At 36.9% G+C, this 15,517-nt stretch overlaps 1 protein-coding gene across 6 annotated transcripts in view; it reads left to right on the top strand.

The window, feature by feature from the left end:
- Positions 1 to 15,517, top strand: part of ERG (ETS transcription factor ERG) — a 149,197-nt gene that overhangs the window by 81,576 nt on the left and 52,104 nt on the right. For 2 of the 6 annotated variants that reach the window (XM_083826805.1, XM_083826803.1), the window contains exon 1: positions 134 to 298. The exons of 2 other annotated variants lie outside the window; for them this stretch is intronic. In XM_083826805.1, coding sequence (XP_083682931.1) covers positions 281 to 298 — 18 coding nt within the window. In that variant the 5' untranslated portion in view covers positions 134 to 280. Of the gene's footprint in view, positions 1 to 133; positions 299 to 587; positions 9,525 to 15,517 lie in introns of those variants that run through there. 2 more of the 6 variants (XM_083826804.1, XM_083826800.1) reach the window with 1 other exon arrangement.

Below are 15,517 nucleotides of genomic sequence, written 5' to 3'. Positions count from 1 at the left end.
TTTTTTGTTAGGAAAAAAAAAAAAAAGATTTTAGTCACATATCATCAAGAAAAACAACATTGTTTTAGGACTCTTATCTCTTCACTCCCAAATATCCTGTTTCTTCGAGATGCAGTGGCCAGGACCAATAGAAACCTCTTCCTGCCATTGGCTGACTTCATTTCCCAGAGTTAGCACAATCTCATCCGCTCTAAACAACCTCATCAAAACTTCTTTCTGGTCAGAGCGAAGCAATAATTATTATTAGCAATTATTAGCAATCAATAATCTTGATCACATTATGGCAAGCACTATTAAGGTAAGAAAGGCGTACCTTTTTGTTGGAATTTTTTTCAGTAGCGTGTTCTTTGGTTTCCTTTATCAACCTAGATAAGTTAGAATTGGGCAACACCCCCACTGCCACAATAGAGGACAACAAGATTTCCTTTGTACTGCCTAGTAAATTTCCTTTTTCCTACTCCAACCATCCGCAAGGCTTAAAAACTTCAAACTCGGAAAAAAAATTGGTTTTTTTAAATTCACTGTTCAGTGCTGTGGATTGCATATGCGAAGCCCTTTTATGAGAGCTTCTGAAATTTCTTGTAGGTATCATTCTGACAACTTGGATGTGTTTGCGGACTGCCAGAAGGGGAGAGGGTGTGCACCGAAAGGAAAAAAAGGGTTCCTAAGAGTACTAGCCTTTTGGATACTTTTAAATGTTTCTCGTGTTGATGGGGACACAAATACTAGCAAGCGGGAATGAGAGGCACCAGCTCTTCTTTCCATGTCCTGCAGAAGTTAATGATGTGCTTTTCTAGAAACTCTAGACTGATACTCAAGACTTTTCGTAAGGTCATTTTAATAGTGGTGGCAAGATCTTGTGTGTGTGTTCTTTTTCTTTTAATTTTTTGGACAATAAAATTCTCTTGTAGGCTTATAAATTTATCTCGGTGCATGTTTTGTGGCTTTTTTGTTGGTTTTTGTTTGTTTGTTTGTTTGTTTTGTTTTAAGAATGGCTTTGCTGAGTTTTTCAGGTTGTGTCACTTAGAAACTGGAGTAAATCTAAATGTCTATCTATTGAGCTTTTGCTTCTTTCTGTTTTGCAACAGATAGCAGTTATAGATATAACAATAGCTGTGATTAATTGCAGAAGTGTAACTTCAACTAAATGTTTTGCGATAGTGAAACTAATTTTGCGTAAAGAGCAAAACAGCATGTGAGGTACAGTGAGGACTCAGCAGCACTGTATTATCAGATTTGGGATCAAGGTATTTGTTCTCTTCATGGTATTGTGTATTTTTATACTTTTCTGATTATGCCAGAGATTTAGTAAGAGATATGGAATGGCAGCGGTGCTGGCCATTAGCTAAGTGGAGCTGAAGTTTGATTTCTCAGTAACTTCTGCGTAGTTGTTGACATTTTAAAGATCATAGGATGCTATTTGTTATAGTTTTTAAATTCTGAAAGTCTTGCCTGAAGACAATGTGGTTAAGAAGAATAATGAACCTTCTATTTTTGTAATCGCTGATGCTTCTGAGAGGCTATCTATAGAAACACAGATCTGAATCTACTCTGCATTGCTGTCCAGTATCTGTTTTGCTAAATAGCTCCTGAAACAGCTGAATTCCCTTTGGTTTCACTGTGTATTTCAGAGCACACAAGACAGGACAGGATCAGGCTCTATATGAAAATTTCAAGGCTCAGGGAGGCAAGTATTACATTGCTGAAAAAAAGCTATGTACTGAGAGAGTAATGTGGATTTTGGTGTCTATTAAACAGAATGCACTCTCAATGCTGATGGGAATTTTTTCTTCAAAATAAAGGCACAATGAGATTTGATACTACGTATACTTTGAGGAGCATATATATATATATGACATTTTCTATTTGTTTAATTGTAATAGGTAAGTGATTATAAACAATATCTCATCATTGCTATTTCACCTCCACCTAACAGTGTGATGAGAAGATATTGTGTGCAGTTGTGTATTGTGCAACCTGTTAATGCAATGCAGGCAGCAAAGCCTCCTGAGTGGAAAAATGTACATTTTTGTCTCCTCATCTGGGAGTGTGAACCCTGCGGAGTGAAATCTGCACCCCAAATTGTTGTGGATTTCAGCACCCAAAGGGTTGGGAAGGCCTAGTATTCTGAAGCAAGTATTTTATTTATGCGAGTGTAAAGTGTAAAATGACTGGAAAGAAATGACAGGTGCTTTGCACTCTAGGTGCAGGAAATGTACTTTGACATGAGGCTAAGCCAGTCCAAAGAGATTCAATTCCTCTTCTATACTGAGTACATAAAGAAGTAATTTAACTGAGAGGTTTCTGAAATAAAGAATTTCCATCTGAAGGCCAAGAGGGTGCTTGTGCTTTTGCTAAACAGTTATGTAGTATGATTTCGCTGACGTTTCTGAAATTTCAAAATAATGGCCTGTGCTGCTTGCCAGCAAGGGGCAGCCCAGCCACCAGGCTGTGGCCAGGGGAGGTGGGAAGCCGTCTGTGGGAGCTCTGCACCAGGAACCCACTCTTGCCTTTAGGGAAGCCATGGAGTCATTACTTGTGAAAATTGGGTTGTGGTTGTTCATAACCAGGTAGAAATTGTGCCAGATTTATACACATGCAAAGGTGGCCTCCAGTAATGCTGCTTAGTTCTTTCTTCTCCTATCACAAACCTGCATTCAGACCCACAGGACCAATGAGAAACTGGACTGGCTTAACTGGGGCTGGTTGCTGAAGCCAAACATCCCTGTAAATTTTGGGGCCCCTCCTGCTCTCCCATGATGTGAGCCGGCAGGTGAGCAGATCACCTCCCAGATAGCTTGCCACAAGTCGGGAGGCCACCTCACTCAGCCAGGGACCCCACTGTGTCACTGGAGCACAGTTGGCTCCCCAGGGAACAGCTTAAGAAATTGCAGAGAGAAAACGGGGGGTTGCGCCTCTGCAGGCAGTGTTTGAGTTTCTGCACACAGTTAGGAGGCTTGTATTTCTAATGTATTCACTTCCGTCTACCTGATGTAGTAGAGTTAATCTCACTGTGACATTTTTCTGGCATTCGAAGGCTTAAAAAAGGGCTTTTTCAAAAGGGGGAAGCCTAGCAGTCAGGATTTCAGTGCTAAGGTGACGTGTTTTCTTCTGGCACAAGCAGCACCTGGCAGATGTGTGCGGTAACACAAAGGTGCAGAGCCCTGAAGCTGAAGACTATTGAATCAATACAGCACTGCTAATTATAAGCATCCCACTAGTTATAGTAAACAGAATTTTAGAAAACATCAAGAGCTTCTGAATAAGGCATCTGTCTTTGTTTCTCTGTTTTGTTTTGTTTTGTTTGTTGTTGTTGTTGTTGTTTTATAATGAAGCAAAAATTACTTAAGCTTTACCTTGGAATGAAGTAAAAATACTTATCCTGAAGGTCGTTTTGGTTTTTGCCATTATCCAATAGTGAAGGAAAAAACATGAAATAGAAAAATACAACTGGAATTATATTTCCTTGCCATGTAGCAGACCTTGTTATATTTCTTTTCCCTGCTTGCCAGTACAATTACACTTATTTTTAGAAAAGCTATTTAGTACATTATCTTGACTTTACAAAGACTAATTGATTACACATGGAAATATTTCTTTAATTTACTACTAAATATGTGCATGTTACCCTTTCATTATTGATTTCTAATGTAATGTTTGTGTGGAAGCTGTGCTTTCTGGGAGAAAAAGTCTGTGTCCTTGATAAAGGGCAGGAGAATCATTGTGGTTTCTAAAGCTTGAAAGTGTATGGAAATACTGATTAAAGGAATATATATGTATAGTGGCAAATTTTTTTTGTGAGAAATCTTAGTCTGTGTTTCTCTCTATACCATTACTTTTCTCTCACTTTCTTTTTAAAGGTTAAGTACTCATTCAAATATTTCCAAATCAAGGGAAGCTGAAAGCACTTAAAAAACCCTGTTCTTGGCATATGGAAATGTTCAAGTCTTTGTTTAGAGGACTGCATCTGCACTGAGGTTAATAGAACTAATACAGCAATTTGTACTTATGTTCCTTGCATTAAAAATAATAAAAATAAAAAATTGAAGATTTTTCTGTTTTGTTCTCATCTCAGTTAGGAAATGATTCAATGGTGTACTTTAAGACTGTAAATACTTCAATTGGCTTTGGTGTTATAGCACTACCTTCTTAAAGCCAAGCACACATCTAAGAGCTCCGATGAATCAAAAACAAGAGTAGAAAGAGTGCCTTAAACCACTTAGCCTGATCTTCTTAATTCAAAGTTTCCACCAATTTCAGGAAGATTTTGTTCCAATAAAGGCGGTAGAGTCAGACTGTAGTTATTTCCAGGTAAAACATTATTTCTGACTTAAACATAAATGTAAAATTTTGAGTAAAAAATAGTCATACAAGAACAGACGATATTTGGGGGATTTTTGTTTTCTTTTGCTTTTAATCATCAGTCATTTAACTCAAGCTGGTTTGTGGCTATATATGCCAAAACTAACTCCAATATAAGGATCTTGCTTTCCAGAAGTAAGTCCCCAGGCAAGGAACAACAGCTGGAATATGTGTATGTTTGACTGTCTGGATTGGTTGGCTTGTTTGTTTGTTTCTGAACAAGAACTATATTATCTCTTAACAAAATGTTTTTCAGTAAGGTCCGTGAGTTAAAAAAGGTTTTCAGAAATAACATTTAAAGAATCTAGTGCTCTTGGAGAATGAGTTGCTGAAAGATAAATAAAAAAGTATTTCTAACAAATGTTAATGCCAAAAGAAGATATTTATTTTCCATGTGACTGTTTATAATCCAGTAAAAATATATAATGCTGTTCACTCACAAGAAAGTAGGCTTCATAACGTAAGCTTCTACATCAAGCCAGCAGAATTATTTTGAAAATCAATAAAGTGGAGAAAAGAAATAGAACAATCAGGTTTGTATTACTTGTATTACCAATTTAAGCAAAGTAAAAGTGATACAGTAGGGAGTATCACATGCTGTTCCAAACCTTGTCAAATTAACAAAAATAAATAAATAAATCCATTGACTGCAACATGAATTCTATCAGATTCATTATTAACTAGTTAAAAATTAATTTCCTTTGTTAGATAATTCTACAGTAGAGAAATGCCAACATTTTTTCGCATTGCCAGTCATAAAGCGCCAAGAGTCTGACAAAATATGCATGTGTTCTGCTTGTCATCCTGCTGTCCTGTTTGTGTACTATAGAATAAATTTTCCTGTGTTCAAAACAGACAATACAGAAACTCCAAAGCACTTATTAGAAAAAGGAATCAATTATTTCCTTAAAGGATGTATCTGTCTTTATGGTTGCAGGGTTTATTTAAAATATTGCTAACAAGCCTGACTGAGGTTGGATAGTGCCGTGTCCCTCAGTTTATTCCCTGACTCCCCTAATCCCCCTCACCCCACCCTTAAAAGAGGGACTGTATAAACAGCTCACCTCACTGAACAGAGGGAGAAGTTGTTTCAGGAACCCTGGTTCAAATCCCAGTCTGAATCAGGAGATTCAGGCTGCAATCCTGTATCACAAGGAAGTTCTTTCTTTCCTTGCCGTGCATGCTTAGGTACCAGGTTGATGATTTTTACTGTGCAGATAGTAACATTATTAGAGCCATTAGACATTGGTTAATCGTTGATAATAACCAGGAAATATTAGTAATTTAAAAAACAAAAAAACAAAACAAACAAGCAAACAACAGCAACAACAAAATACTACTGTGTTCAAATAAGTGATTACCAGCTCTGGTAATTATCATGTCATAAATCTAATTTGTTTCAAAATAAAATTAATAAAATGACAATCAAAACATTAAAAAGAAAAAAAGAATGATGAGGTATAGCAATTTTTCTAAAACTGGTCTGAAGGACACACCAAGTGATCATCTCTGTACAATGGACCAGACAAACTGTCTTTCAATTAGATTTTGGAAATTAATAAATGCAAGGGAGGCATATGATTCAATGTCTCCCTTCACTTGCATGGTATGTTTATTTGGAGTGTGTATTGCAACTGATGGTGTCACTAGGCTGATGTTAACCCTTTCACACTAGGAAAAGATCCAACTTGCTGAGTGAAATGCATATTTTGTCTGTTAAAGCAGTGCCTGAAAGATGGGAAGGAAATAGAATAACAAATTACAAGGACTAGGTATATGCAAATACCTGAAGGAAGGAGTGGTGAGTAGCTTTTTACAGGAAGTGGAAGAACTACCTGACTTAATAGAGATCAGAGAGCAAGATACAGAGAAACAGTGTTATAACTGGGGAAAAAAGCTACAAGCGTGTGGACTTGCACTCCTCTTCCTTAGGTTATAGGAGCTGTAATGACACTTGGAAAGGGAAATGTTTCATGCAACAAATCCCTAATTACAGCTGTGTGGAGAGAAACAAGTGGCAGCATATAAATTCTACATGGAAGATTTTGCATAAAGAAAATGCTAGCCCATAAGATTTTTTTTTAAACTTCATTCTTTAAAGTTGAAAAACATCTTTTTTTAGACTATATGTTTATTACCTCGATAAACAGTAAAATGCTGCCACAGCAATTAGCTTGATGATAAAGAGTCTGTAGACAGATACTTCCTGCATTCATTTCCTACTAAGATAAGTTGCCAAAATCAGGGACTACCAATACAGGAAATGCTTTCAATAGGAACTTCCTATCTGTTAATGTCTAATTCACTGAAAAGATCTAAGCCCTTCTTGCTTAATATAAAGGTAATGTCCTACCTGTTACTATTTAAATATTTAAGCTACAGTACAATAGATCTGTTTGTGTAAAAGTTTAGAACCAATACATTGGACTATGAAATACCTTTTTTCTCTTTTATTCTGCAATGGTATTACAGGTGGCCCTGCATTTTATGATACTGCAAATTGAGATGGTTCAACATAGTGTTATTTTGTCAGATTAAGAGCAAGCAACCTTCCCCCATATTCAAGCTTGTTGCCTGCATCCTTCCCTTACTTGTATGCATAATCAAATAAAATATATGTTTCACTAGCACTTGAGGTGTACTTCTCCAACAAATAACATGTTCTGGATATTAAAGAGTCACGGCCATCTCTTGCAATTCACACTGACATATATATTCAACCAAAATAACTGAAATGGAAATTTTGCTTCACTGCACACAGAAATAAAACCATGACTAAGCTGTACATTTAAACTTCTGGTAAGAACAAGAGAAACCTAGAACAAAAGAAAAGTAAACGACGACAGAAAACCTCCACTGTTAATCGTAACTTCAGAGTAATTGCTTTCAGGCATGTGAATAGAATGAATGAGGATTTAGGAAACCTGAAGTGAAACTGGCTAAAATGAAGTCAAAAATATTTGGCCAATGGCTTGACTAGGGACAGGCTTTCACCCAAGTGATTCATGAGCTCAGCCCAAATATCGTTCATTGTTCTGCCAATGACTCCCATGGTTTCACTCCAGGTCTCTGCCGCTGTGACTGTGATCAGTATCTCGGCCTTTCCCTGTAGAGTTGAGTAGTACTTAGCTATTGTGGCTTCTCATAGATCATTCCTTTTCATCTCTGAAGAACAGATCCATGTTCAGTTATTCCCTTAGGCTACTGTGGGAGGGGCAGATGTTTAACTTTGTGTTTTGGTCTATCAGGCTGGGAATCAGGGTGGATTTAATGACTCTTTAAAGAATGAAGTGAACACATTGCTTGGAACACTGGCTGTCAGACAGGAGATTTGGTCCTGTGGGGGCCTGACCCAAAAGCCCAGTTCCTGAAGATGGGTTCTTCCAGTTGAATCTAGTTGTGATAAGTAACTTCCACGAGGCCATGGGTGAAGAAGCTCTAGGATGTTGCCCCTTGGCTTTGTGTTCACAGCAGTGTTGGGGAAGTACATACTCCATCCTGAAAGGAATGTCCCTGGGACGTGATTAGCCAGCTCTTATCTACTTGCATACATTTTTATTATTGTTAGTCTTTGGCATATTCACTTCAGCTTTCCTCATGCGTAAGGTATTCCCTTGGAAATGCTCGATTTTTACTAATCAGAGCAACTCACTAAAGTGGTAACCAGACAGTTGTTTTTTTTTTTTCATGATTTCCATGCAGCCATTACCTTTTAAAAAATTTTCCTGTGATTTGTCATCAAGGCACAGTTGCATGTACCGTTTTCATGGAATTCATAATCTGATTGTTTAGTCTACATAAAGAGGGAAAAAGAGGGGGATCCTGTGCCTTTAATGTTGTTTATAACGGTTGGACAGAGCTTGTCAGGTGAAGGTTAATTGCTCTCCAGTTAAAGCAGTTCTCTGCACAGATGGGTTATCAGGGCTGAACATTCGTTACAAGATTAATCTCATTTCCGACAAGACTTCCCTTTCCTTCAACTGATTTTTGCTCAGCCATTGGACCTGTCACCAGCCGTTAAAAGAAGGGTGGGTTACCTCTGGGATATTAATGCTTGTGTGCAGTGAAACAATGCAAAGTGTGTGTCATATCGGTAGGGAACATCTTTAGGAGACAGCACATTTCAGCACTGTTCTGAAGGTCGAGATTCATAAACAACAGAAACAATCAGGAACATTTGTATTAACCCTCCTAATGAACACAAACTCCAGCCGAATCATCTGTAGGCTCCTTTTTTCATGTCTACTCTACCCAAAATGTGATGTGTTTTGATTTTCAGAAGTGTGTTTTTATTGAAACTTTCAGTCAGCATAATAGCCGCTTCTGAGTATGGAACACAAGACTATGCTTCTATCTGGTTGGTTAACTAATGGATGTTGCCACCTCAGTTAATTCTTGTTTCGGTGATAGGAAATATAGCATGGTGGCCACTTGAAGAAATTCAAATTTCATGGGGTTTCTGTTGGACTCTACATTTAGTCTGTTGAGTTTTCCTCTTTTCCTAAGTTGGAGTAAATCAGAACTGTATCAACTATATCCAATGGGCTACAGAGGTAGAAGATGGATGTAAACTGAGAGAAGAACTGGACACATCATGTTCTAAACAAAATTTTTGCCTTACTAAACAGAACTGCAGCAGGTCTGACAGTCCAGGTTGATCCTGAGCAGTTGGGTAGAGTGAGTTCAAGGAGGCTATGACATGAACACAAAAGTCTCACTGGAGTTCTCGGTTTATTTCAGGAGTTCTGATACAACCAAAATAACACAACTTGGCAAATGTCTCTGGCTGCCAAGTTTCTTCCATGCAGCTTTAGTCAGTAAATTCCAAAACACTAAACAAATACTCAAGGCAACAAACAGGGTAGCTCTTATGTTTCCGCAGAGTTTCCTGTCCTGGCTTTGGATCAGCACAGTTCCATCTGTTTAAGGTGCTGAGTCTCTCCATTGACTTCACTGCACTTTGGATCAGGCTGGGTTGCCCCAGCCATAAAAGCAAGCTCTGTGAAGGGTCACAGGCAGCACAGTATCCATCTAATGGTCATTATAGATGTGATCCAGTAGACCATACAAACGCATGCCAGACTGAAAGTGTTGGAGCTGTTCCACTAATGTTTTATATTAAGAATGTGCCTACCCTCTTCATCATCCTGGGCTCTGCAATGGTGAGGTGACAGCCCCCACTTTCTTTTTATTAAACTTATAAGATGAATTCAGCATATTTTATACACCTGTAAGGACAGAGGTACCTGCAGCAAGTATAGCATTAGAGGGCTTAAATAGTAAGAAGCCTTATGTCTAGGTAGATGTCAAAAAATCTTGTTTTTTCTACTATTTTGGAGGGAAAATATAGGAAAAGGATAGAGACAGATCCTGTCCTTGTCTGATAGATACACAGCAAAAAGTCATTCTTATTCCCATGCATAAGGGGCTGCTACACAGTGAGAAGAATGAATGTATGTATTGTTAGTAGTATTAGTCAATTAAGTTATTCTCTTGAAAATGTTTCAATGAAAGTCTTTAATGAAACTGTTTGTTTTATAAACATTTAGCAGAACTAAAAAATTACACAAAAATAGGTTTTTTGTTTTTTTTTTTTTGTTTTTTTTTAGAAAGGCACATTCTATCTACAAACCCAATATTTTCTTAATTTTCTTTTAATCATCAAAGTAGTCTAATAACTTTACTGTTGAATTCCTAGTGTGTGGCTTTTGGTTTTGTTTTTAATATCGGTGAGATTAAAAATATTTTTTCCGTGATTTAGAATCCACAAGTTTTAAGGAAATATACTTGCTACAGTTATAAAGCTGAAATGAAAGGTAGACAGAAATTTAACCTCTGGATGTCAACTTCATAAACTATTCAACAGTATGTATTCAGAGCCAAAGAAATTCAAGTAAGTGGATTCCATTCCTGGCTCTAATAAGATAGGAAAAGTGCATAGTAAATCTTTACAATCCCAACTAAATCACTGGTGCTTTCTGCCAGAGGAGTCTTTAAATGGGCCAGGTTGAAATTTTCCAAAAAAAAAAAAAAAAATGGGTTCCTCAGGTTAGATTGTTAAATCTCTGCTTAGAGCTCTGAATAAGGTTCTTGATTTTCTAAAGTGCTGAACCACTCAAGAGTTCCCACTGCTTCTGCCCAGTGAGGCTTTGGATGGATTTTTGAAGATGAATTTACTCACAATTGAAAAGTAACATTATGCCAGTTATCTGCTTTCAGTGATGTGGAAAATAAATAAATAAATAAATATAAATATATATATACACATAAATAAATAAAAACTATTAGTCAATAGTACCTTTCCAGAAAAAATAAAAAAAATAAAAAATAAAAAAATTAATTGTTTAGAACTTCTTTCTTACAAAAAGACTTTAGTTACTAAAATAATATAATTGTAAGTTGAAGAAAGACAGTCACTCAAGAGATTAATTTGGATAAAGAAGCTTTGCTGTACTCTTCTTTCCTATATCTTTCTCCCAATCTGTAGACTTAATCAGCCTAAATGCTCGAAAGCTGCAGTTTTCCAATTCCTCTCTCATATTTTCCCTCCTTCCTTTACAACACTGAAACAAAGGCTGTTTTTGTTTTGCAGATTAATAACTCTTCTCTCTTTAAAAGTCTTCAGACCTTTTTTTTGATGGTTTTACATTAGATTTTTATTCACGTGGGTATCAATGATACACTTCAGATAAAATATTGCCGGTAACATACTGCAAGTCTGTTGCAGATTTGATAATGATGACTGTTTTTAATGCATTTGAATAGACATTTATAATATTTTGAAGTATAGCACAATCTTTAAAATTATGTGCAAATCACTGGCCATCATTCTGCACTATTTTTTTCTCCATAACAGTGCCAGATCCTTTCAAATTAGCATGTATGTTACATCCCAGTGGTCCCCAGATTCACTTTTTTTCACACCTGCATCACATACTTAATCTAAGCTTTTAGAATCTAGACCACAGCAAATTCAGTCCCAAGTATGTTTCTCTTCTGAGCATTCATAGGGCTGTTTTCCTCTTTCCTAGAGGTTTTGTTTGGCCTCAATCTCTGTAAGTCTCAGATGCCTCTCAGAGGATGCAAGTCTTGCCAGCTCTCACAATTTTTATCAGGAGTCTTGTCATACTTAGTGGTTTTTTAAATATCAGTTTCTTAAATTTTATGAATGCCTGAAGACCTCAGTTTCCATTTACAAAAGACTCTCTGGTACTAAAGATTTTACACCAAAGGCTTAAAAGCCAGGAGGCAGATTCAAAGTACATTGCTATTAAATACTGTGTTTCTAATGCCTGACTTTAAAACTTCAAATGCTTTTGTGTGACAGGGCTGAACTCATTATAGGGCAGAGGCCCTGCAGAAGAACTACATACACCACTTGGACATGGCTTACCCACTTCTTAAGGGGGCTATACGTGGTGTTACTACTGCACAGGTCTTGACCTGTTAGGTGTGGAGGTAGATCTCATGCAAAGTGAGAACCTTGTCTAAAGATTGAATGCAAATGAACCCTCACTAGGCTGGAATTTTATAGCATACTTTTTAATTAATAAAAATAATGACCCAAACACATTTCTGATCATGTTTCTAGTTTGTAAACTGGTATTCAGATGGATTCTTGCCATCAGATGTCTGATACTAAGGCTTGCTCCTGAAGCTGTAATTACTTAAAGCTATTCATCTAACCTATTGGATAAATATAATTTGTGTTATAATTCACATAACCTTCATCTTAGTGTTTTTTTTTTGTTTGTTTCTTTGTTTTCTATCAGAAAATATTTGATGTTTGTAATCATCACAAGTATATCACAGGTAAATACAATGGACCTCTATATACTAGTGGCAATTTTCCCTCCAAATATTGCAATTTATGGAGCTTGAATGCTTTAATGACACTGTAGAGGATTGATTGAAAGGTCTGGTAGACCTTTCAAGAATGGTCAGTATTAAGTGTAGTGTCTGTTAGCCCCAAGGCATTGTTTTCCTAATTTTTTTCTGGCTGCTCTGCTCTTCCCTTCCCTAATGAAAAGATAAGGATTCCAAGAAATTCAGAAGGTCCAATAAGAAGGTCAGGAAAAATGTTACAGAAAGGTTCTACAGAACAGCTTCAAAACACAGGTTGTGAGTAGTGGGACACAATATTCAAATTAAGGTGACAGGAAGGAATTTCATTATTTTTGTCAGTAAAAGATATTCAGAATTCAGAACGCAAGAGGTGATGACATCAGCTTAAAAATAATGAAATTCAGGAAATAACGTGTTGTATTTTTCACTTTCTTATCTGCTTTTTAAACATAGAAATTCACATTTTAAAGGCTTTTTCTTGTTCTCATTACGTCAGGCTATGATTTTATTTTATTATTTTATTGTATTTTATTTTATGAATTGAATTGAATTCAATTGAATTGAATTGGAAACTAACAAGTCTTAGGTTTTCATTTGAGTCTAGAATTTAGGTGCAAAGGAACCTAAGGTTCAGTAAGGACATGAAATTTGTCAACTACTGCTGTTAAAAAGCAAGTTTGATGAATCCTCACAATTAACTCTTATAAAATCTCGGTTAGATAAGATAAACCAAATAAGTTTAGGATGATGCTGGAAAAGAAACTTCTAAGTTTATTAATGGCACTAAATTAGATGCTGAGCAGAAGCCTGAACAATGCACTTTCATCCAAAATAATTTACAATCTACTGCATAAGCAATTGCGGTGATGATAGCGAGTGGAGGTCAATGCTGATAAAAACAATAATGGAAAGAGGGAAAAGAAAATCTGCAAAGGAAATACTTTCAGTCATGAAGTATCCCAAGGAGGACAAACTCTGAGATTTTTTGAAACTGTCAGTAAGCGTAGCATACTGAGGACACTAGGAGGAAAGAAAAACAAAAACTTTGTACTCTGAATTTTCATAACAATGAGCATAAACTCTAAACCTCAGTACTCTGGAGACCAATTACAATCACCATACTTGTGTAAATAAATAAGAATGTGGCCAAGCAAGGGAGGACAGAAGCCCAGACTTCCAAAGAGCTATAGCTTTGCCAGCAAAGAGGTCCTAGGCAAAACAGCAACAATGACCCCTGATTATTCCAGTGATTTAGAGAAATGCACGGAGCACCAAAGCTCAAAGTATGAACAAAATTTTTCATTTGCTTTACAGAACAGTGGGCAGTTGTCAAAATCCTTTTTGTGTGCAAAGACCAAGAACATCTTTTATTAATTATGATTGGGCCTAAACCATGGGCATTATTGTACCCTTCAGCTGCAGCCTGGCAAAGATTCTGTGCAAAGGCCACTGCAATACCTGGGAGCTCACTACCACCAAGGAAGTGGATGTGCTGCCCTCTGCAAAGAGAAAATGCTATTCTTTCCAGGAAAGTTGTGTCTAGGTAAAGATGAGAACTTTCCTACTTGTTCTAGAGTGTCTGGTGCCTAGCAAATGGCAGAACAAGTCACCTCTCTGTTCTAAAGGATGCAATGCCTCTGCTGGTCTTAGCACAGCTGTGGAAGTAATACACAAGAAGAAGTCCTCGGTTTAAACATGCAAATGCATTCTCCTTATTACACGTCATTTAGAAAAAGGCTTAGCATAGCATGTCAGGAATTCACATAAGACTACTTGGAAACTCAGCCGGCCCAACATGCTGATTCTATCCTCTTTGGGTGATGGAATAAATTCAGTGCAGAAGCTTGCAATTGAAGCATCCATTCCTCTGAGCTTCAGTGTCCTATTTTTTTTCTTTTTTCTCTTTTTGTATTCCTTTCTAATTCACTTTCTAAGCTTTCTACAGCCTGTCAATTCGCTTATCCATTGTCGAAAGGCATCTCAAGGCGAAAATGAATACTGTTTTAAAGTTAGATTTATATTCTGCTCAAAAAAAATTGACCATTATTTCTCTCCATACACTGAGATTTACCAAGGTTAACCAATGGCCTCTCATATAAATTGCAGTCACTCTGGATATCTCCTTCACACCAAAGTCCTCATGAACATTACCTAGTTTTCAGTTTCTCTGGTTGACTTTGTTGCAGTCCATACCTTCCCAGTGCTCTAGCCACCAACAGTATTCTCCAGTCTCACAGACTTCAGCCTATTCCTTGGTCATCCACCTTCTTTCCTTATCTAAATTTCTTTATCTCCTTTAGGACTGCTTCATCTCTTCCTCTGTTTCCTTCCTTCCTTCCTTTCTTCCTTTCCTTCTTTCTTTCTTTTTCTTTCTTTCTTTCTTTCTTTCTTTCTTTCTTTCTTTCTTTCTTTCTTTCTTTCTTTCTTTCTTTCTTTCTTTCTTTTTCTTTCTTTTTCTTTCCTTCCTTCCTTCCTTCTTTCTTTCCTTCCTTCTTCCCTTCCTTCTTTCCTTCCTTCTTTCCTTCCTTCTTTCTTTCCTTCCTTCCTTCCTTCCTTCTTTCTTTCTTTCTTTCTTTCTTTCTTTCTTTCTTTCTTTCCTTCCTTCCTTCCTTCCTTCCTTCCTTCCTTCCTTCCTTCCTTCCTTCCTTCCTTCCTTCCTTCCTTCCTTCTTTCTTTCCTTCCTTCTTCCCTTCCTTCTTTCCTTCCTTCTTTCCTTCCTTCTTTCTTTCCTTCCTTCTTTCTTTCTTTCTTTCTTTCTTTCTTTCTTTCTTTCTTTCTTTCTTTCTTTCTTTCTTTCTTTCTTTCTTTCTTTCTTTCTCTTTCCTTCCTTCCTTCCTTCCTTCCTTCCTTCCTTCCTTCCTTCCTTCCTTCCTTCCTTCCTTCCTTCCTTCCTTCCTTCCTTTCAATGAGATTGCCTTTTCTCTGCTTTATATAACACTGAGTCACCTTCAACTTCTAAGCATGTGTCCAAAGGATAGAACTAGTTTCAGTCTGTCTCCTACAACCATCCTACACCCCTTTCCACCAGAAATACAATTTGTCTCACTTGATGAAATAATGTTGAGTGACCTGCTTATATGGAAAGAAAAAAAAAATCCATCAGAATGACAAAAATATAGGAGAAAAATAACCAACCAGCCAAAAAAAATCATAGCCCAAAAACTTTCTGTTTGTGTGATCAGTAGCATGCTAATCATTCTCGTAGTTGCTGGCTAGGTACAGTTTTTCTTTCTTTCTTTTTTTTTTCCCTGTTTTAATTACCATATTGTAAGGCCAATGGGAACGGAGAGTTATGTAGCAGGAATGAATC

Source organism: Anser anser, assembly GCF_964211835.1.
Source record: "Anser anser genome assembly, chromosome: 1".
In the NCBI taxonomy this organism is placed as follows: Eukaryota; Metazoa; Chordata; class Aves; order Anseriformes; family Anatidae; genus Anser; species Anser anser.
This window is presented reverse-complemented; position numbering and strand designations above follow the sequence as displayed.